Genomic DNA, 24,300 nt, shown 5'->3' with positions numbered 1-24,300 from the left:
TGCCTTCTCCAGGAAACCCGCCCTGTGCTCTGTGATCCACCCCTTCGCCTGTCGTCCATCAGGCCTGCTAAATGCCACGTAAACACTGAACCTGGGATGAAGTGAGGCCGAGACTGAAGCTGAAATTGACCACCACGTTGGTGATGAGAACACAAACAAAGGCCAGCGAACCTGGCTGTGACCCTGGCATCCCAGGTGGAAGTGAAAAAACGGTGAGAAGCTTGGCGAGGAGTCAGGGTGCCGGTGTTGGGGCGGGGCTCTGGAAGACAGGGCCAGGTGATGAGGTGAGGAAACCAGGGGTGAACCTGGCAACCCAGCTAAGACTGACTGGCAATGATGCGGGCACTAGGTGCGAAACTCCCAGAGAACCTCGTCTCCCAGCTTCTCGTCTTCCTCCAGTTCCCACAGGTAGTCATAAAACCATCTGTCCTCGTCATCTGAGTAAGGCGTAGTGAGACAGTGACCAGTCATCCTGTCAAGCTGGTAATAGGCGGAGCCCTCTTGGCGTGTGTTGACTGCGCCTCGTCATTTGTTCTGTCATGCCAGAAATGAGGCATGAGGCACATCTGATGACAATTTCATGTCAATAGCACCTTAAGTAACGTGATGCGTTCAATAGTTATTTTATCTGTTTACATGCAAATGTCAGTCACATCCTTAACAATTGTAGAACAGGAAGTAAACCGAGTTAGGGGTATAGTTTGGTTAGGATTAGAAAATGGTGGCTGTGTGGATGTAAAAGGTGAGAGCTCTACTCTCCATGACAGAGAAGATGTGAGAGGAGCTTCTGTGCTTTTCTCCAGACTGTTAGGGCTCCCAGGGTCTGACACCAGTTGGGAGTCTTTAATTAGGTTACACACACACACACACACACCACTACAGCAGATGTACAAATAAAGAAATCAATATTTTGTTACGTTTACACTCAATATTTTTGTCTTTATGTTGTGTCCCATCATTACACTTTTAGTTTTCCATTCCTGTGTAATTAGTGTTTCCTTTATATATTCCTTCCCTTCCATCAATCCGAGGTCTTTTGCTGTTCCTACAGAACTAGAAACTTTCTTGTTCATGTTAGGCTCCCACGCCCGTTTACTTTCTATTTATCTGTTTAATCTTCTATTTATCTTCCTCTCTCTCTGTCTCCGGCATGACAGAACGAGGGACATATAAGAAGAGGCACATCTGACAAAAAAAGGGGGACACTTCCTCCTCCTTACACACTGGACCTCTCTGCTGTGGCATCCTGGCCAGAGTTATCCAGACGCGAGTGAGGATCTGGGTGAAGGTGTGCTCTGGGTCGACCTTCTTCCTGCAGTCGTCTACTGCCAAGTCCATCATCGTCTCCACCCACCAATGAAACAGCACTCCCTATGCGGCTCTCGATGTCCCGTCCAGGGTTCACCTCATACATCCACCAACACTGGCGCCTCGCCACTGTCCCGTCAGTTTCAGCATGAAAAATCATAAAAGATGAACAGAAGCATGGGAGCCAATAAACATTCATTCCGGGCTGTACGGGAACAGCAGAGATTTACACATGGGGATGTGCGTACGGTGCAGTAGCACCAACACCGCGAGGAATCATGGGCGATAAATAGGCAAATGCCCTAATTAGAGAATTGGACAACACATGAGGGTAATTAGGACAGACGTGACAGTGATATTATTTTGCACAACACTTAAATGCATAAAAATGTTGTTTCTGGCACTATCATGGTAATAAACAGGGTTACTATCTCATTACATTTCTCTCTCTCCCGAATATAATTATATCATTCCTGTCTGGAGGAGTGAAGGTGAGGGTTCCAAACCCAAGAACGCTGGACCAATTGGTGGCAGCATCATGCCAATGCAGTTTGCCAGACATGATTTACGTCTAGCTGCACAGGTTTGAAGATCAGTTATGGATTACAACGCACTGGTGTACATCATTCTGGAAAAGGTCGCCTGTGAGATGCCATAAAGGAACTCAATCCATAAATAAAACCCCAGCAATAAAACACACTGGTAAGAAGGGGACAATCTACACCTAGATACAACCTCTGATCTTAAATCAGCCTGGGATGTAGGAACGTCCCTCAGCTGTGGAATCATCTGCATTATCCCAGTCCCAAAGAAAATCCAGACCGGTCACAATGACATCACACCTGATGAAGACTATGCAGCGGCTGCTGCTTCACCATCTACAGCCACATGTGGGCCACGCCCTCAACCCTTTCAGTAGCTTTCAGTCACCTAGACATGGGAAACGGTGCAGTAAGAATCACATTTTCCTGCCTCTGCTTCTTAAGGACAAATGGCAGATATGAGAGAAGACCTGCACCTAGTGGACTGGACTACAGACGACCTGACCTGCAGATATTGCAGGTTGGACACTGTGCTCCCACAGGGGACAGTACTCTCTCCAGTCCTGTACACATCACACCTCCAAAATATACATTTGTAGATGACACTGCTATTGTTGGGTGTGCTACACCTTAACACTAATAAAACTACAAAATCTACACCACACAAGCATTATTGGCCTGTCTTCTATGGTGTGTAGTACATCTGCTGTGTCCACAATGTGCGTACTATGTATGTTCTGTCTGTCTAACATACCACCTGAAAGAACCACTGGGTAGGTATCTGTATTCTGAACAAGACAAACTGCTGGTGGCTTATCATTTCTGTCATCCAGAACAACATCCGTAATGACATTTTTAACCTGGGAGTAGCACTCAAATACGCTGCTTCTTCATTCAAGATTAATATTAAACCATGTTTGCTACAAACAGGCCTCACGCTTACCATGTAGTGCTGCATGTAGCAGCAGTTCAGAAATAGTAAATGTGAGATATATATCAGAGAGAGAGAGAGAGAGAGAGAGAGAGACTAATCCAGAGACTGTGAGATGAGGATAGATAGAAAAACACAAACTCAATCCAGTTATTAAAACTGCATGAACCCACGAACTTTGGATGACTTCACGCGTTGGAAAGATAGAACAGGGCAACCAGGTCACACAGACAGAAGAGATGGAAACGTCTTACAAATGCGCAAACAGTCCCATTCTGCCACTGCATTTCATGTGCATACATCTGAAACTGTCTACTGGCGTCTGGGTTTCTTACACAGGACCATTTTTGATTAATTTAGTATAGGGATTGGTGGGTCTAAAAATATTATAGTTTAAGACCGAGATTATATCACATTAGGATGCCTTGAGAGGATTTTAGAAACTTGGATGATTGCAGTTTGTTAAATGAGATAGAAAATAATTTGTGTCTCTCTCTCTCTCACACACACACACACACACACACACTGGAACACACAGCGAAACCCCATTCGGTGAGAACATGTTGGAGAACTGAACCCAGGTCTGACTGCTGTGTGTGTGTGTGTGTGTGTGTGTGTGTCGTGTGGCCCGGGGACTCCTCTGCGATTCCTGATCGGAGGTTTGTACTGATTACTTTAATCCTTCTCAGGTACGAGTACGGCATGTAAATTGTGGATGATCACAAAACCAATTTCATACTAGAGGAGATCTGTGGAAGGAGGCCTCCATTCTGTGTGATTGTTCTTCCTTCGTACTGCCTAAACCTGATTGGTGTGTCTATAATTAAGCACCCTGGTGGTTGTGTTGTTATTTGAAAGCTCACTGTGTTGTGCAGATATTGGCTGAAATGTGAATTTTTATTTTAGTGTATCCATGCAGTGTCGTGCCCTTGTCCTGTCCGGTCATTCCACGTTGGGGTTGTATGGGTATGTTTCATGAGCCCATGACCCCTTTAATCAGACAGCGGCAGCAGAAGAAGCAGAAGGGCTGCAGTGGCAGAGCTGCTCTAATGAAGAGATCTGCAAACACCGTCTACACGAGAGTCAACACGGCTTTACCGCTGAAAAGCAGGTACCGCTGAAAAGCAGTGTGGACGAGTGGCCGGCTCTCTGGGGGAACGTGTTCAAGATTCTTCAAATATTCATGAAGAATCAGCCCACTCTGACATGTACCTCACGCCCCGGAGACTAAACCTCGAGGAGGACATCACTGTTTCAGTCCTCCCTCTCTGGCCTTCTTGGCGAAGATCAATGTGTAGTATCCATTCTTATCGGTTCAGCGTGGTGTATAGCAGTTTTACGTTGAATACGGACAGGTTCCCACAGGTGAGGATAGGGGGGGAAGTTAACTCTTCGAAAGCCACAGTAGACAGCTTACCAGGACCAGTTGCAAAAGGGTCTCCACAAGCAGAGAGTGAAGAGTGAGGAGCACAGCCAACTAGTCGAGGAATTACATCCCCTGTTGAGGTTGGAAGGGTCCGTCCTGTGGTGCTCAGGGAGAAGAATTGCTGAACCACTTGGGCTGGTGGGAACAATGTGTAACAGCGGCCAGTTTTGACATTTTTTAGGGCGGGTGACATTTAATAGAGTTTGCCTTTGGAGTACTGGGTTTTATGGTGGAGCAAATGGTGTGTGTCCAGGGGACGGAACAGTCACGGTGCTGGCTGACTCAGAGTATGTATGGCTGCTGGAGAGATTTAAGCAGGAGGTAGATAAGGGCTTGTTCGTTCAAATAACTTTGGTGAACTGATCGACAAATAATATGATTTTTGTGAGTGGAAGCTGTCTGCTTGCATTAGTCTAGCTTTGTCATCTTAAAGCCAGGAATTCAGGGACGATCTGGGCATTTGGAACGGGAGAAGATATTTCTAGGCCTTTATGGTTTGTTCCACCCCGCAGCTAGATCGAAAATTGAGGGTAATAATAGTTTCTTCTTTTATCCACAACAGCGTTCCTGTCCGAGTCGTCATAGCCGGGGTCACACTGCAGTGTCCTGCCGTCACTATAGGACTACATGTGCTGATGGGGGACAATAGGCCCGAGAAGGCAACAGCAGAGGCGCATCACCAGAATGAAGATCGCCCTCTTACCACCAAGGCATCCAACTCCCAGTGTGTGGACTGACACTTCAGGAGCTGGAGACTGACCTGCTGGCATACGGTTATCTCTCTGGGAACAATAATTCTCCAGTGGTGTATTTTAGACTATGGAGATGAAGTTATTTGTGCTATATAACATGCCTGAACAGAAGTGTAACGTTGGTAACACTCCTCTACCACGCCACTTAAACCCTGCCAGGACCTCTGGGGTGCATGTCTCCACCCAAACATTTCTCCTCTTGTCTGCCTCCTTCTCCAGCCCACACAGCCTCCCCGCTGGGCTCTGAATTATTCAAGGCTCAATTGGACCTTCGCTACTGTTGTTAAGCAGCTAGAGACCTTCCAGCACCCATGACTTTCAGGTGTTCACTACTCAGTGGTCAATGTGCAGAATTATCTGTTAAGGGTTCTGACTGCAGCTGTAAATTATGAGAGAACTGTGACATGTCCATGTTTGGGTGACTGACCTCATCCGTTATGTAAGCTGCTCAATAATGAACCGCGGGTATGAAAAATGCATCTTGCAAACTTGCAGGACGTAACAAATACAGGCAGGGCAAGCGGAGGTCAGGAGGGGAAAGGAGCGAAGATTTGATGTGTAAAAAGCGAGATCCTTTATTGAAACAAAGACGTGAGAAACAGAATCCCACAATGCCCTGTACGTGAACCATGAAAATAAAGCTCCTCCCAACACCTGGTCAGAAGAGAAGGTCACCAGTAGTCATGCCTGGAAAATGTAGAGGGAGAGACATAAAACATCTAGAAACACAATAAAAGACACCTTGGGCACTCATTTGAAAGCTTTGAGCACAAGATGAAATCGGTGAATTTGGGTGGTTTCACCAGGCAGTGCTCAGCTTGATCAATGTGTCCAGATACCTGATTGTTCCACATTGATTTCCATCCCTCCTGCATCCCAGTTAACTGCATCTGCAGTTAGTGCATTAAAAAAATGAATCACAGTGTGGAAAGTTTTGTGTGTAGCTGATCTATATAGCTTGTACACCGGCTGAGGTCAGCAGCAGAGCGGTCCGGTTTCCTCGGTTAGCCTGTAATTTTCTGCACGTGGTTCCGCAGTTTTATACAGGCAAAACATTTTCTTTTTTTTTCTTATAACCTGGAAATCTGCCACCACTAAATGTTTCTACCAGCAGAGCTTTGTAATGGTTGTTGTTTCTGCATTTTTAAAAATATTCATAAAAAAAAACAAAACAATAAAAGATAGCTGATTGAAACAGATATTTGATTGCAAACTAATTTGACATGAATGATTTTACAGAGTTAGAATTAAGTGGAACATGGTTGCATTTTCACTCTAGCTTGAGCAGGTCCATTTCCTCGGCCATAAACCAATCTTCCCATATAGGCACAATGTGCATATCTGGTGCCCCAAGCTGAGAATTATTATAAAAAACACCTCTAAATAATTAAGGGACGTGGGACAACCTTTTTGTGTTTTTAACTGGTGCAAAGTCAGTTTCATCTGCATTTTGTACGTTGATGCAGTAAAAATGTTGGTTGCACCTCATGCCTCACGTTAGAGTCCAGAGAGACAGCAAGATAGAGCGAGGGAGGGAGTATTCTTGCCATTTAACACACATTAATGTTGCATGATGTGGTAGCAGCGGCTGTTTCCGTGTAGAGATAGAGTCAAACTTCACTCGTCTTCAGTCACAGCGGCACTGCAGCATTTTGTCTTCAGGCAACCAAACAGACAAGCTGCATTGTTGCAGAAATAATGCAGAGAACCTAGATACAGAATGAGAATGAGGAGAACGTGAAAGAGAAATATGCTATATCTGATCAAGTACACCATCTTGACTGTTCTGAGCAGGATCTGGAGTTTCATCTTCACTGCAAACAGCTCAACTCCGGTGGGACTTTGATAAATGAGAATGGCTTTGGGATCCTTTTGTAACCTTCCTCAACGGAACCAAGCATAATGACAAACAACATCACCACACAACCAAAGCCCACGACTAGAGAAGAACTTCTTTAGACCTCATTTATCACAGTCATGAAAACCGAGCTTGACAGTGGGCCTGTGGGACTTGAACAGCTCCGCCACCCTCGCACACAACAAAGATTCCAGACAAATGAGAAGCCACTCTTTCTGTGTGGCACCACGGCCACCATGTCTACACTTTCATCACAATGCTGCATACTGTCTGCTTTTAATGATGAAACTAAATAACAGACACGTGCAAGAGGGGGGATCCAGCAAACAAATAAAGACAAAAAGCAGCCCAATCTGAAAGTCCACCATAGATCCCATCGAGCTCATTGTCTGGACTGTACAGTCCTGAAAATTAACAAAAGTTGAGCCAAGATGATAATAAAAAAACAGTCAAACATGGGCAGGTTTATCATCCAATCCATCATCTCACCCCATAAACGAGGATATACTGTTAACCATCATTTAACAAATTACGAACCTCCCATTGGATAATTACTGCACAGATGATTATGTTTAAGCGATTTAACCATTTTAGCTTTATAATTTCACCTCCTGTGGTCGTGGAAAATATGTTATTCTGTTTCAGAAGCATCAAATGATTGCCATGCATTAACCAAATAATAACCAAATAACCAAAAATGTTTTTGGCAGCAACAGATTGTGTAAGTTGTCCCACTTAAAAGGATGATGTCTGTCATTTTCATCTTAGGTACACTTCAACCTAAGAATGTAAAAAAAATCCAGGAAATCACATTGTGTTTGGGATCATTGTCATTCTGGAAGATCCAGCCACATTTCATCTTCTATGCTTTCACTGACGGAAGGAGGTTTTTGGCAAAAATATGGCAGTAATCTGTGCGCTTGATTCAGTGCCTTGGAGAGTACAAACAGAAGCAGTGGCAGACGGTGGCATAGTACGACTGATACTGAAATATGTGGTAATAGTGGTATATTGGTGCTACAGTGGCCCAGTACCCTTACTAGGACAGCCTAACTAAGGTGAATTTAACACTGTCTGTGCTTAACAGGGTGATAAAGTGGACTTAATAATTGACACTGTGTCTGGGACTTTTACAGAAGGCCAGAGAAAACAGATTAGATTTAAACACTGAGACTGTGTCTGAGTCCCAAACACTGACCGTCAAGCTGTTCCACAGCGGCAGAGCTCTATATGAGAAGGATCTGCTCCCAGCTGGGACCTTCTGTACTTTGGGGACCAGTAGTGACCCCGCACCATTGATCGTAGGGGGTGTGGCGGGTCGTAAATAGCTAAGAGTACTGCGGGGGGAGACCATTTACAGCTTTACAGGTCAAAAGTAGAATTTTGTAGTCAATCCTAAATTTGATGGGTAACCAGTGCAGTGATTGTAAGACTGGGGTGATGTGGTCAAATTTCCTCATTTTAGTTAGAACTCTGGCTGCAGCATTCTGTACTAGCTGGAGTTTACTCATGCACCTACTAGAGCATCCAGACAATAATGCATTGCAGTAATCTAACCTTGATGTAATAAATGTATGGACCAACTTTTCTGCATAGTGCATTGAGATGGTGTTTCTTGTTTTTGAAATATTTCTAAGGTGAAAGAATGCTATCCTAATGATATTATCTACTTGTGAATCGAATGAGAGACCTGCATCAATGAGGACTCCTAGATCCTTTACTTCAGTACTTGGTGAGATAGAAAGGCTATCCAGAGTTATGATGTAGTCAACCAGCTTATGTCTGGCTGCTTGAGACCCAAGTACAAGCGCTTCTGTCTTATCAGGGTTTAACAGAAGAAAGTTGGTGAGCATCCACTGTCTAATGTCCTTCAGACAAATAGCAACGGACCTAGGACAGAACCTTGTGGAACACCAAACTCTACTTTAATATGTGAAGACAAATCAGCATTGATGTCCACAAACTGATACCGATATGATCTGAACCGTACAAGGGCTGTTCTCTTAATCCAAACAACATTCTCTAACCTGATCAATAGTGTCAAATTCTGCACTCAGTTCAAGCAGGACAAGCAGCGAGACGCGTCCCTGATCAGAGGCCAACCGCAGGTCATTAACCACTTTAACCAGCGCTGTCTCAGTACTAAATCCCGATGGATATACTTCATGGTTATTGTTGCTGTCTAGGTATGCGCTCAGCTGCTGGGCTACGATTTTTTAAAACATTTTTGATATAAACAGAGGGTTGGATATCGGTCTATAGTTTGAAAGCTGACTACGATCAAGATCCGACTTTTTAATCAGGGGTCTGATGACTGCTACCTTGAACAAACTTGGTACGTGGCCAGTGCTAAGCGATGATAGGATTAATAATATCAGGTGCTACTTGTTTAAGGAACCTTGTTGGAATCGGATTACATTGATTTGACGACGAGATTAGTTTAATTAATTCATGCCCTTTAATAAGGTTGAAGCGTTCTAGTCGGTGGTCAGCTATTTGAAGATTTTTTTCCATAGAAATATCGACGGAGCTGTTTGTTGTGCTTTTAATGTTCTCTATTCGAAACTATTTTAGTATTAATGAAATTCATCAAATTAAAGAAATTCATCAAATCGTCGCTACTATGATGATATTTAGTGCTTGTCACGACCATGCGGGCATGACGAGGCAGGTGAACGGAGAGGAGGACGCAGAGTGACAGTATAGCTTGGCTATACTGTTAAACAGGAATCTAAAATAATTTTTGTAAATGATCTGAGATCATTTCAGATTGCGGAAGAATGACTATGTCTATTATATTTAAACCGAAGGTCAGTACAAGATACGTCAAACACGTACGTAGCTGAAATGCCAACAAAGCTCTCTTCAGGCCATTGACCAGTTCCCTCGTGTAGTTCTGAGCAGTTTCCTCAACGTTCTCTAGATCATTTGTACCCCACGAGACGAGAGCTTGCATGGAGCTCCAAGTCAAGGGAGATGACTTGGAGCACAAATTCCATTTTCTAAAAATTGCTCCAACAGATGATCTCATCTAAACAAGCTGCTTGCCTATAGTAAATGATTTCATTCCAGTCTTGTGCAGGTTTACAGTCTTGATCTTGGTGTCATTAGACACCAGGCCATGGTCCTTGGCCATGGTAGAGATTGGACATGGAGGTTTGAAGGTGTGGACAGGTGTCTCTTATACAGGTAATGAGTGAAGGATTTGGACTTGTGGAGATTGTTTTTTAAGTTTTTTTTAAGTGAAGTGATTGTCACATGTGATACACAGCAGCACAGCACACGGTGCACACAGTGAAATGTGTCCTCTGCATTTAACCCATCACCCTGAGTGAGCAGTGGGCAGCCATGACAGGCGCCCGGGGAGCAGTGTGTGGGGACGGTGCTTTGCTCAGTGGCACCTCAGTGGCACCATGGCGGATCGGGATTCGAACCGGCAACCTTCTGATTACAGGGCCGCTTCCTTAACCGCTAGGCCACCACTGCCCCTTTCCTGGACTCTCTACTTCCTGCAGAGGTTGAGGAGATCCTCTCCTGATGAAATAATGACCAGGTCTGATATGAAACATGTATGCGCATGTTAAACGTTTCTGACAGCGGTAGGCAATGTGCATCCAGGGTAGTTAAAGGTCCAGGTAGAGACACAACAGCAGGATAAATGTCATGGAAATTACAGTGTGCAGCACTGGATGTGGCAAAGTCACTCTGATTTATCAGCCACACCCTTTCCCTAAGCACACTGACAAGCCATCCCCTTAGGCTACATGATCAACCAGTTCCATCTGTGCCCAGACATTTTCTTGTGGAATCTGAAAAACATCTGAACATCTGTGTCATGAGAAAGGATGGTCATGTAACATTTATAATTCTTAAGAATGGGGGCAAAATATTATTTTATGAAGATTTATAATTTTAGCCTTCAAATGTGCTTGTTACATACATTGTAAAAGTTTTTGATAACACAGGGAATCACCAAGTATTTTTTTAAACAGCATTGTTTGCAGCTGAGAAATGAGAGATCAGCCTGTGTTATGAATATGATACTATTGACAATACTGAGATCTGTGGGTTTATCTATTCAAATAATTTAAATTACCTACCTTAAATTAACCTTCCATTAAGGGGAGCAAAGGGCCAATAAACACGCCTGTGGGTCAGTGAAGTGGTGCCACTGGGTGAGCCAGGGACACCATGGCATTACACATAATTATGAATTTCAAGCATATGGATGTGGAAAGCGGGTTTTTGCAGAAGGGGTGCCACCAACAAATGTGCCAAAAAGAAATGAGTTTTGTATTATATTTTTGTTATTGGGGGCTGTCAGTAATTTTTACTAGTAGTAGTAGCAGCAGCATCTTTAGTAGTATAAGAACTTATTTTAGAATTACTGATGGTGGATAAAATAAGTTAAACTAGTTTTACAGATCAATGTGGCATTTAGGCCTCAGATTTTCTCCTGCCTGTAATTGTCAGTGGCTTCCTGACAAAAAGTTATTACAATCAAGATGCCTGGATGTTCAAATCATACATTAATAATCAATTGCAGGAGCCCGGATTGCAGAATCTGGCTTTAGAGTCGGTGTGGGTAATTGACACAGACTAGACAGTGATGCGAGTTGACATTATGCATAAAACAGAGAAAATTCCTGGGCTGGCTGACTCTAAATCTCTAGAGAACACGGAGAACACCGCGACTGGGAGAAGACTCTCTGCAGAGCGGACCAGAAAAAATAAGCCTTTCCCTAATTCACAAAGCCTTGGCGGCTCCATTCTCCTTCACAACAGAATCAGAGGAGAAAGATCACTTGCAGGGACAACATGCTGCATCTTCACAGAAGTTAGATTCCCAGCAGAGTCAGAGATGAGCCACAACGATCCCATTACGCCAAAGCAGATGAGCACGACACAGAAAACGGAAGGGAGTTTTGGTTCTAAAGTCTAAGTTGGGAAGGGAAAGGCATGGTAATGTGAGGTTAATTCCAAATGGGGCATGAAGGGCTTGTTTGTAGATAGTGCTTGGACCAGTCATTAAGCTTTTTAAGTTCCCTGGGGCAGCGAATTAACAGCGTGAATCGATTCTCTATTGCAGGGAAGAACAAACGGTGGAGGATGACTGGATATGTTAACAGCTTTGTTGGAGCTTCTTTCTCAGTAAAGACATGTATAAACTCGCCTCTGTCCTGGGCTCAACATGTCAGGAGAACAACTCAGAATATTCTGCTCTCAGAATAATGCGCCTTTTCAACATCACAGCCGCTCCAGGGAGCCCTGGAGAAAGAATTTTTGGGATATCATACAGGTCCAGCCCCCCTCTCCACCAACTGCAGGCATTGCAACCCATTTCCTTTCATTTCGCTGGAGACAGGAATACAGGGCCTGTTGAGATCAGCTTTTCCATCTTTTTCTTTTTTTTTTTTACAGCCGGTTGTTTATTTTTCGGGGTTTTTATTCTTCATCATTTGGATGCCACCCACTGTGCCAGGCTGCTTTATGAGTCAGGGGCTTTTTTTGGTTCAGAGTTGTGTTCTCCCGTTCTTAACTGCATTCTCTGTTGTTAGGATGATTGGATGTCCCCTTGTTATACTTCACCCTCAATAACATTAAGCCTGTAAAATTATATCATGTAATGTATAATGGATGAATGTAATGATCATACAGATTGTTTTACACATTGTGTGTGTGTCTATGGAACATCCAAACATTTCAGCATTCCAGGGGGTGAGTACATTCTTTCATTTAAAGTTTGTTATAAGTTCATTCTAAGTACTATTCATGATAAGTACATAAAAAAAAAACAGGTTACACTGACCAAAGTTAATAATAATGATAACAGTAATTAGGGCAATGGTTGGACTAGCAGGTAAGGAAGCGGACTCAGAAGGTTGCCAAGGTGCCACTGAGGTGCCACTGAGCAAACACACTGCTCCCCGTGCGCCTGTCATGGCTGCCCACTGCTCACTCAGGGTGATGGGTTAAATGCAGAGGACACATTTCACAGTGTCACCGTTTGCTGTGCTGCAGTGGTTCACAATGACAATCACTTCACTTTCATAATAATACAGCAGGGACAAACACAGAAGATCTAAACTAAAATATGTAGTCAGATACACCAAAAAATATATTAGACTGCAAAATAATGTGCTCATTTTACTATGAAATGTGGACAAAATGGTTTGTCTAGATACAGAATTCACAGCCACACATTCACAAGGTAGAAATGATCTCTGTTTAGTGATGATTTATCCTGCTTCTTATCATTATCGTCCTCAGCTGCACCCCTGAGAGGAATTCGCGTGTCTGTCACCTGCCACCCCACTGATAAGAGCTGGAGGCTCTCGGTCCCTCGCTCTGTTATCAGTATTAAACACCACTCACTCTCCTCTAGTCACACATTTATACAGTTACACAAATTTACACAGACATATTGTGTAATATTTTCTGAAAAAAAATCTATATTACATATACATTATTACTGGAATGGTAATAAATACAGTAAGAATTATATGGAGGGGATTTCTTGCCTCTTTCACACAGTGGAACGCAAAACCACCTTCATTCAGAAAAACAATTAGAAGAGATTAGAATGAATGAATTGGATGGTGAAAGTCACTGAAAAGTTCTTTATAATGGCCGCCATTCCACTGCAAGGCCCACAGAGAGCGCGCAGATGCAATAAAGGTCAGGGCCAAGAGTCCTTTGTATTTACATATCTACACAATATTTACAGCACTCAAGCACCATCATACACCACCTCAAACCCACAGTGTCCAAAGCAGTTCAAAGTCCTCAATGTCCAGCAAAATGACCAAAAATGGTGACCAACAGTGGAGGTGCACACCTCCTCCAGGACGGATCCCAGCGGAACCTCCGGCGTGGACTAGCAGAGAGGCGTCTTGCCCCGGCACCAGAATACACAACCACACCAGGAACAAAGAACAAGGAACACACAAACAAAAGGAAATAAATAAAGAAATGAGAAGAGTGGAACATACAAAACCAACCATGGAATATTCAACAGAACTTCCATGTGGGTTCCTCTGACTGTGCCCAGTGATTGTGGCATTTGCCACCTGGTCACACAGCCCTGCTTGCTACTCTTTCTGGGATATGGCTGTAGGACTGACCCCCCTAATCTCCCCCCAGTGCCCCCTATAGGCCAGCGAGTGAAACTGAGTGCAGGTTAAAAGGAACAATGTCCCCTGTACACAGCATTAAAGTGAAGTGATTGTCATTGTGAAACACTGCAGCACAGCACACCATGCACACAACAGAATTCGTCCTCTGTATTTAACCATCACCCTTGGTGAGCAGTGACAGGCGCCCAGGGATCAGTGTGTGGGGACGGACATCAAGGAGACCTCAGTGGCCCCTTGGCGGACCGGGATTCGAACCGGTGACCTTACAGGCTTGGCCCCCTGCCATGTAAAATTTTATCAAATCTCTTATGTTTGCAAATGTAAATATTTAAATATTTTTTTATTCAGTGTGATCATTAGATGAGTCAGAACAGTCCAGGCATTCATTAAATCATCATTTCATCATTTCATAGACAGGAACAGAAAACTGCTCAGCAGCACTCGCCTCCCCCGACACCCCAGCTCCTGTTTAAGGCATAAAAAGAAAAAACTCTTTTACTTTAGTTTGTCAAAATTGAGTTGAAAGTGGAAAAGCGGTGATACTTTCAGGGCATGTGAGAAAAGCAGGTCTGGGAGGTGTGAGAGATGGGTGTCTGATGGTGGTTTCAGCACAGAGGAAGTCAGGAAGAAAGAACAACGGGAGATCACTTTTATCTGTGGCAGAATGGGAATGTACAAAAGAAAAAGGGTAAAAGACGTAGAAGGAGGCAGAGGGAGGAAGGAGCGAGAAGTGGACATAAGACTGCATGAACACGTTCTACCGTTCCATGAGCTGAAGGGAAAACCGGAGCAGATACACACAGGACACTTTTTACTGAATATGTGGCTGCTGTTTCCAGGGCAGTAATCCCCAAGCAAGTAGTATTGAAACCCACAGCCCCACTGCTATACATGCTAGCATAGTGCCACCAGTCCAAACCATCAACTCAACCATCGCTCACCTACCATGGAGGAGGTCTATCCATACCTCAAGCCATTCCAAATTCATAATTAATGAAATTAGTGAAAATTAAGTGTTTGATACACTGCAGCACAGCACACGGTGACACATTGAAATTTGTCCTCTGTATTTATTCATCACCCTTGGTGAGCAGTGGGCAGCCATGACAGGCGCCCGGGGAGCAGTGTGTGGGGACCATGCTTTGCTCAGTGGGTCCTCTTCTCACCCGCTAGGTCACCACTGCACTGCCATGAGGGAATACGGTGTCATGAAGGGAATAATTAGTCAGCAACAATATTTAGATTCGTGGTATGTGTCAAAGTAACGTTCACATTAATGAAAGCCCAAGGTTTCCTCGCATCACATTGCTTTTGCCAGATCCCTTCTTCCTGGAGTTCTTGTGTTCCCCAGGTAAGCAACAGAAGCACCTGGCCATCCATTTACATTTACATCATTTGCCAGACATTCTTATCCAGAGCGGCTTACATAAGAGTTTTAAAATATCCATCATAGAAATCCCTCATTTGGTTCACTAGAACCCGATCTGTAAATAATATTAGCCTTTTTGATCCAATTATTTCCTAAAAGGAATCTTTTTAGTTAAAAATTTTTAATTAATTGTGATTCAGCTGTTGGAACATCTAGTGGAAGTTCAGTCCACCACCTTAAAGCCAAAACAGAAGAGTCCAGATGTCGCTTTGGATAAAAGCGTCTGCCAAATAAAGTAAAGTAAAGTAAAGTAAAGTATGCTTTCCTTGTACTTTGAGAGATGGTGGTACAAGTAAAGCAGTGCTGGAGGATTAGACAGCTTGAGGGGCAAAGAGAGGAGTGATGAGAGATCTGAGGTAGGAGGGTGAACATCTGGCAGAAAAGAGTTGGGTTTCACCTGCATAGCAGTGATAGTATAACATGTACAAGGATATGATCTCACCAAGATTTTTGTAGTAAAGAAAGAACAGAAGAGGTCCAAGTACAGAGCCCTGAGGGACACCAGTAGAGAGCTTACGAGGAAGAGACGTGGTCCCCTTACATATCATCTGATAAGATCGGTCCTCCAGACAAGAATCTATCTGCTCCCATGCAGAGCCACTAATTCCAAAGCTCCTAAGGATGGGAAAGAGGGCCTTGTGGTTAACTGTAAAATGCTGAGGAAATGTCCAGAAAGATTACAATTGATGACAATTTTGTTGAAATAACAGCATGTAACGGCCAGAAGAACATTGGGGCCAAGAATGAGTTCAATGTAACCCTCCATGAACTTGATCTGTCTTTTCTGTCACAAAGCTTGTGATGAATGCAGGTGGAGTGTGGGAGCACCAGAAAAAACTCCACACCATTCCACACTCTTACAATGAACTCAACGACTCAGGACTGCAAACTCTGCTGTGTAAAATCATTGCTATAGTCAGCAGCAGACCCCTCATTGTAGACACTTTACACAGTCACCTCATCCAACTGAGGAACAGCCCAGTACTGTATACACCTGGCATGTTCCTGCGAGAGGACTTGCCTGGAGCTGCTGGAAATTGAAACCTGCCACCAAAAAGCCGATACCAAAAAACCCCAAATAGGTGATGTAGTGATGGACATTGATGAACTGTCACCTAGAGGTGAGTGTCATTGAGACAGTGAAGGAGAATGTTAGAGTTGTAAATGTTCTTGTGGCTGTTACACAAAAGGAGATGTAAGACATGGGTGAACATTTGGGCAAGTCCAGAAGGTGGTCCTGTTGTAAGAGGGTTCTTAAGATTATTTTATGTCTTAAGCTGCATATGAGTTAAAGGTCCTGTCAAGTTGAGTTATTTCTAAAGTGAAACTTATTGTTTGGTGGGACATGTCCTCTTTTTGATACATTTACATTTTACATTTATCAGACGCCTTTATCCAGAGTGACTTACAATCAGTAGTTATCAGTAGTTACAAGGACATTCCCTCCCTGGAGACACTCCGGGTTAAGTGTCTTGCTCAGGGACACGATGGTAATAAGTTGGTTTTGAACCTGGGTTTTCTGGTTCAAAGGCGAGTGTGTTACCTGCTAGGCTACTACCACCTCTTGAGACCACCCCTTGAGACCTGGAAACTATGTCCAGCCAGGTTTTTGCCTCAACGCCTTTTTACCTCTGTTTGCTCTCGTGGAGTGGTTTCCTGCTCACTCACGCTAGTCAAAGTACCTCTAGCAACTAAAGGTTGTATCGCAACGTCACAAAGCCTGGACCATCTTCCAGAGGAGACGCTACATGTTATGTCATTCTGTATGTTATGCTAGTGAATAGGAAATATGACCTTCTGGTGGAAGAAGTCATGTTTTCTTCTTGACAGCTGAATATGGGATTGAAACTTTCTGCCATTTTTTTTCTTGCTCCGCCATACAACTTCATTTCCATCCAGACTATCCTGTTCGGATTTAGTAACATGGATACTGCTCCACCTACAGAGCTGTTTCAGCAACACTTTCCTGAATTTAATCCGAGTTGCAGCCACCTACTCACTATACCTGGCCAGACCGCCCCACCCAGCTCACCCAGACCCAGGAGGAAGTATGTCACCTTGGAAGAGGGCTGCGTTCTGGATGAGGAGCAGTTTCAGCTGGCTGGTGGAGGCCTGCAGGTTGGACTCCATGTTCTGCTTGGCGGTGAGCAGGTAGCGCTCCTCCATCTTGCGCGTGCAGCAGCTCAGGCCCTTGGACTGACAGACCTGGAGATCCATGCCTGGAAACCAGATATCAAGAGGAAATTTACTTCCTTAACATGGAAGTATTTTAATTGCAGATTTTTGTATTGTTAGAAATGTGTCCTAATTGTTGACAAATGAAGACATCGTGGAAATAAGAGCACCACCATCAAGTCTGGTTGGAATCCCAGAATGCTGTTTACATGTGTGCTGTTCATCATATCCAGAGTCCTGATGATGCTTCAGAGCTGAGATGTACAGTTCATCAGCACAACTGGGAGAAGCTGGAGACCCTGGAGGAAACCAGCACAGAGAGACCTGAGTCTGCATTCAAACCCACATCCATGGAGGAGCGAGGCGTATTTTCTATGTTTATGGGTCACAGAAGTCACTGGAACTTTTATTTCAAATATATGAAACATTGCAGCCTTGAGCGCAATCCTAGTCAGGCACTACAATTATTGTTCAAGATCTGCACTAAAAATTCACACAGTTCCACAAATCCAACAAAAAGATGAGGAATGTGGGCACATTTTTGTTTTTTTTCCTCTCCACGATGAAAAGAGCCAGAAGAAAACGTCAAGGACTGAATTTATTGACAGTTCACCCACGATCGCAGGTTTGTCAAAAGGTAAGTAATTGGATGTGCAGAGCGACTTTGAGTAGAAAACGGCTTCTATTCACCAGTAAATGTTGGCACTGGAGCAAATACATTAAATTAAAAACACAGAAATAGGAAGTCACATCCGTTTTTCATGTTTAAAAATCTGCAGCGATCAAGGACCTTGCAGTTCACGTGGCTTGAAATTTTTTTTTTTAATTTTAAAAGTTGTGAACCGTACAAGAGAGTCACCACACCACGACACCAAGCACAACTACCACTGAACCCGTAAAAACACCAGTCTACAGAGCTAGGAGTGTGTGTATGTTTGTGTCCACACATGCACGTGTGTGTGTCTGTGTGTGTGTGTCTTTATATGTCTGCACATGCGAGTGTGCATGTGTGAGCGTGTGTGTGTTAATTTACATGTCTGCACAGGCGTGTTTATGTGTGTGTGTGTGCTTGTGTGTTTGTGTGCGTTTGTGTGTCTTTACATGTCTGCACATGTGTGTGTGTGCTCATGTGTGTGCATGTGTATTTGTGAGTGTGTGTGTTTGTGTGTATGCGTGCTTGTGTGTGTGTGTGTTTGTGTGCGTTTGTACGCGTTTGTGTGTCTTTACATGTCTGCACATGTGTGTGTGTGTGCTCATGTGTGTGCATGTGTATTTGTGTGTGTGCGTGTTTGTGTGTATGCGTGCTTGTGTGTGTGTGTACGCATGTGTGTGTGTTTTGTGTGTGTGCGTGTGTATTTGTGTGCGCGCATGTGTGTTTGTGTGTGTGTGTGTGCGTTTGTGCGCGTTTGTGTGTCTTTACATGTGTGTCTTTACATGTCTGCACATATGTGTGTGTGTGCTCATGTGTGTGCATGTGTATTTGTGTGTGTGCGTGTTTGTGTGTGTGTGTTTGTGTGTATGCGTGCTTGTGTGCGTGTGCGCATTTGTGTGCGCGCATGTGTGTTTGTGTGTGTGCGTGCGTATTTGTGTGTGCGTGCTTGTGTGTGTGTATTTGTGTGCGCGTGTGTGTTTGTGTGCGTGTGTTTGTGTGTGCGTGTTTGTGTGTGTGCATGTTTGTGTGCGTGCTTGTGTGTGCGCGTGTGTTTGTGTGTGTGCATGTTTGTGTGCGTGTTTGTGTTTGTGCGTATGTGTGTGCGCATGTGTGCACGTGTGTTTGTGTGTGTGTGCGTGTTCATGTGTGCGCGTGTGTTTGTGTGCGTGCTTGTGTGCATGCTTGTGTGTGTGTGCATGTGTGAGTGTGTGCGTGTGTTTGTATGCGTGTGTGTGCGTGCTTGTGTGTGTTTATGTGTGTGCATATGTGTGTGTGCGTGTGTTTGTATGTGTGCGCATGTGTGCACGTGTGTGTGCGTGCTTGTGTGTGTGTTCGTGTGTGCATGTGTGTGTTTGTGTGTGCGCGTGTATGTGTGTGTTTGTGTGTTTGTGTGCGTGCTTGTGTGCGCGTGTGTTTGTGTGCGTGCTTGTGTGTATGTTTGTGTATGTGCGTGTGTGTATGTTTGTGTGTGTGCTTGTGTGCGCGTGTGTTTGTGTGCGTGCTTGTGTGTATGTTTGTGTGTGTGCTTGTGTGTGTGTGTGTGTGTGTGTGTGCGTGCGTGCTGTCACAAATTTTGTCACAACAGACTCTTCAGGCACAAGGCGAGGAGCAGACGTCTCTCTTCTCATCCACCTGAGGGGCTGAAGTGACTCTGATGTGACAGATGATTTTGTAAACAAACATCAGTGCGGTCCAGGAAACGCACCACACGCAGACGGAGGAGCTTCTCTAATATCCAGAAATGCCTGAACAACCATCATAACACACCGTAATTTTCCTTATTAATAGCAGATCTGTATCTGCAGCATCATGGTCCTCAGTACAGGAGCTCTGCAGGGGTGCGGGGGTACAGTCCTCTGCTGTACCCCTTCTGAACACCATCATCTCAAACCACGATGAGACGGGCTGTCGAGAAACCACCTCCAGCTGAACGTCAGCAAGACCAAGGAGCTGGTGGTGGACTACAGCAGGAGACCCTCATCATCAGTGGGAATCCAGCTTACCTGGGCGTCCACAACTCAGATGACCTGACGTGGTCTGAACACATCCAGGCTGGGTCTAAAAGGGCCAAACAGCGGCTGTACCACCGGTTCACCGCAGCTCAGAAAGTTGGGTGTCTCCAGACGTCCCTTAAGACTTTCTACACCGGCGCTGTGGAGAGCAGCCTGGCACAGAACCTCAATTCATGGTTTGGTAATACAAAGCCCTACAGAGGGGGATCCATGCAGCAGAACATTGCTGTAGGTCACCTCTTCAATCTCTGCAGGACATCAGGGCCATCAAGGTTATTAAGGACATAACCAAAAAGCAGCCTGTCTCAGCGTCTGGAATCAAGCAAAAGAGTCTGAAGCTTCATGTCCAGGACAGAGAGACTCAGGAGGAGTTATCTGAACCAGGACCTGCCACCACACCTCACACTGGGAACATCTGAATGTTCGTTATTGTCGCTGTTTCACCACTACCCTGTAATCTAGCACAATCCATGCACTGAAACTCAGTGCTTTACTTTATTTTACTTAACATACTGTGTCGGTGCAGTATCCATAGCCACCACACACTGATGTCTGTGTCTTATGTTCTCCTCCAACACAAATATTTTCTTGCATTTTTTTGCATTTTATGTTTCCCTTTTGTTCTTTAACCAGACACAGCAAAAAACTGAGCGATTCAGGATGCATTTCACGGCATGTTGTACTGCTATAACTATGCAGGTGCCAAATAAAAATCTTGAATTTTGAAATCTAGAATCCAACAAGTTCCTGTAATGGTAATCAGTTACGGGTGTAATTACATTCCTGTTGCTTACTGGAAGACTCACGGTTTTTACATCGTACACATGGGACTCAGCACCTATAAAAATCCCTGTGAGTTGGATGTTGCTAGTTGAATGCGATGAGCCGCCGGTCCTCATCATGGAACCTCATCATGCATGCCGCATCCTCCCACCGAAAGCCGGCACTAAATGGTTCAGATCTACTGCTAGTCAGCGTCTGCAATGATATAGGAAAGAAATGCCAGAAAAGCAAATGCTCCAGATAAATCTAAATATAAAATTCTTGCCATATAAAGCTTCTGTGCACACCATGGTCAAAGTGACATATGCCTTCGCCCAATAGAAACGAGGCATTGAAGCGGGATGTGAAACCAAGATGGAGGTGAGGTTGAACTTAGTGATTTAATTAATGCTATTGCAAGTGAAAGATGGGACGTCACAGGACCATGGCCTTTCTACGCTTTTGTTTTGCACAGCGGCCGTCTGTAAGAAGAGATGTCGCGGAGCCATGACGTTCCTGTGCCTTTGTTGTGCATGAAGATTCAACGTTTTACATGTCTTTTGTCGGACAGCATTGCAACATTTGCCGGTCCTCCCCCGAGCCAAACGTGTGAGGTGTCGGCCGTTGGGACCACCCACTCTCTTGGTCTTACCCAGACGGGAGGAACAGGGGGCGTGACGTCAGAAACAACAGGTTCTGATTGGTCTGTGACAGCTTCCTGTAGACCAGGGGTATAAAGATCTGTTCACGTGTGGGGAAGGGACTTCACTTTCTTTCCCAGCTGGCTTTCCATCGAAACCGGATTTTCTGGTTTTCGAGTCTGCTCTCTCCTCTCATTTTTCTCATGGCTTTTCTCTCTCTCTCTCTCTCTTTACTCTTTCTTCTCCTTTTTGTTTTCTCTGTAACCTTGGTATCTTTTAACATTCAATATTCACATGTAACTACAATAATTATTTACCGGTGTTAATAAATTAGAAACTGTTCATTTTTAACCTCTATTGTGCCATGCCTCTTTCTGCCCGGTAACATCAAGTTGGAGTGATTTGAATACAGTACTTTTGTGTGTAGAGAGAGAGTTTTTTTTATATGTTCTCTCTTCACACGTTTTTACACAAGTAAGGTGGTCTGAAATGTTGGGTGCTGGTTTACTGGGACGGAGGTGAGATGGGTGGAGGAAACCCAACTATCCGTAAAGTTCCTCACAATATTCAGTGCTCTTCAATGTTAAAAATATGATTTAGTTGTGGTTTATAACTGTATGATCTTAAAGTAAAATCGTTCTGAAGTGTGACCCATTGGTGGCTGTATTATATCTATTTTTTTTATTAAATTGCAGTATATGTCGGAGTGCCTAGACGACCTCATGAACTGAGAAGACCCCCTTTTCAGCGCAGAGCATGGCATGGTGGATTATTTGTGCCCTTTTCCCCTTTTCAATAAACTGCTACATTTTCTTCCAACCCTCAGAGTTCATAGTGTCCTCCCTTCCCCCCTGGTGCGCGACACCTGCAGTGCTTCCTCCCTTCTTCCTTATTCTCTCTGTTCTCCCAGGCCTACAGAGAATCTCTGTCTCCTCTGTACTAGTTAGAGGTGGTGGAAAGTAAACATCTGTGTTGAAGATGGAATCAGAGTCTAAGAGAGCAACCACGTAACTGGGACTTGGGGACTCACTCTTTGCCTTCTCTTTAAGATGAGAAAAGGACTAATAAAACAACAAAAATTACTTTTATTACGATCAGAACAATAAAATAAACACAACTTTAAACTGCAACCAGATTCTAGAAAGATTGGGACATTCCTGAAATCACACAGAACACATAACAAATGTTCCGACTAGGAAACTGTTCACATTTATCCAGTAGTCGACATGTCCTGTTCAGCAGCGTCATACGTTGCCTGTTCTCTTCATAGAGTCATTTGTGTGCTGCTAAAGACTGTGAGAACCATTGTAAACTCCAAACCAAATCCTGCTGGACCACCATTCATATGGAAGGCTGGCATTTTTTTTGTATTGTTCAAATAAATCTACCATTAAAATGAGAGACTGATCATTTAATTGTTAGTGGGCCAATTATAAAAATCTGCAGGGGACCTAAACCATCTACTATCAGAACCAAATCAGTCTGGTTTAAAATCTGCTCGCTCCACAGAGTCTGGTCTTCTGGCAGTTACAGGTAAACTATTCGACCAGCAGCCTTTAACATAACATTGTGGTGAACAGTTATAACTTCCTACCAGACCCTGACCAGCTCTTCACGCTGAAGCACCACAGCGTTGTGGTGAACAGTTATAACTTCCTACCAGACCCTGACCAGCTCTTCACGCTGAAGCACCACAGCGTTGTGGTGAACAGTTATAACTCCCCTCCTGACCCTGACCAGCTCTTCACGCTGAAGCACCACAGCGTTGTGGTGAACAGTTATAACTCCCCTCCTGACCCTGACCAGCTCTTCACGCTGAAGCACCACAGCGTTGTGGTGAACAGTTATAACTTCCTACCAGACCCTGACCAGCTCTTCACGCTGAAGCACCACAGCGTTGTGGTGAACAGTTATAACTCCCTTCCAGACCCTGACCAGCTCTTCACGCTGAAGCACCACAGCGTTGTGGTGAACAGTTATAACTCCCTACCAGACCCTGACCAGCTCTTCACGCTGAAGCACCACAGCGTTGTGGTGAACAGTTATAACTTCCTACCAGACCCTGACCAGCTCTTCACGCTGGAGCACCACAGCGTTGTGGTGAACAGTTACAACTTCCTACCAGACCCTGACCAGCTCTTCACGCTGGAGCACCACAGCGTTGTGGTGAACAGTTATAACTTCCTACCAGACCCTGACCAGCTCTTCACGCTGGAGCACCACAGCGTTGTGGTGAACAGTTATAACTCCCTTCCAGACCCTGACCAGCTCTTCACGCTGAAGCACCACAGCGTTGTGGTGAACAGTTATAACTCCCTACCAGACCCAGACCAGCTCTTCACGCTGAAGCACCACAGCGTTGTGGTGAACAGTTATAACTCCCTACCAGACCCTGACCAGCTCTTCACGCTGAAGCACCACAGCGTTGTGGTGAACAGTTATAACTCCCTACCAGACCCTGACCAGCTCTTCACGCTGGAGCACCACAGCGTTGTGGTGAACAGTTATAACTCCCTACCAGACCCTGACCAGCTCTTCACGCTGAAGCACCACAGCGTTGTGGTGAACAGTTATAATTCCCTACCAGACCCTGACCAGCTCTTCACGCTGAAGCACCACAGCGTTGTGGTGAACAGTTATAACTCCCTTCCAGACCCAGACCAGCTCTTCACGCTG

The 24,300-nt window shown here is 44.5% G+C and overlaps 1 protein-coding gene across 3 annotated transcripts in view; it reads right to left on the bottom strand.

Annotated features, from left to right (window-relative positions):
• The window catches only part of gpc3 (glypican 3), an 81,601-nt gene that overhangs the window by 56,266 nt on the left and 1,035 nt on the right, over positions 1–24,300 (bottom strand). For all 3 annotated transcript variants that reach the window (XM_028959854.1, XM_028959856.1, XM_028959855.1), the window contains exon 2: positions 17,440–17,601. In XM_028959854.1, coding sequence (XP_028815687.1) covers positions 17,440–17,601 — 162 coding nt within the window. The remainder of the gene's footprint in view (positions 1–17,439; positions 17,602–24,300) is intronic.

The sequence above is a fragment of the Denticeps clupeoides genome, chromosome 18 (genome assembly GCF_900700375.1).
Source record: "Denticeps clupeoides chromosome 18, fDenClu1.1, whole genome shotgun sequence".
Taxonomy (NCBI): domain Eukaryota; kingdom Metazoa; phylum Chordata; class Actinopteri; order Clupeiformes; family Denticipitidae; genus Denticeps; species Denticeps clupeoides.
This window is presented reverse-complemented; position numbering and strand designations above follow the sequence as displayed.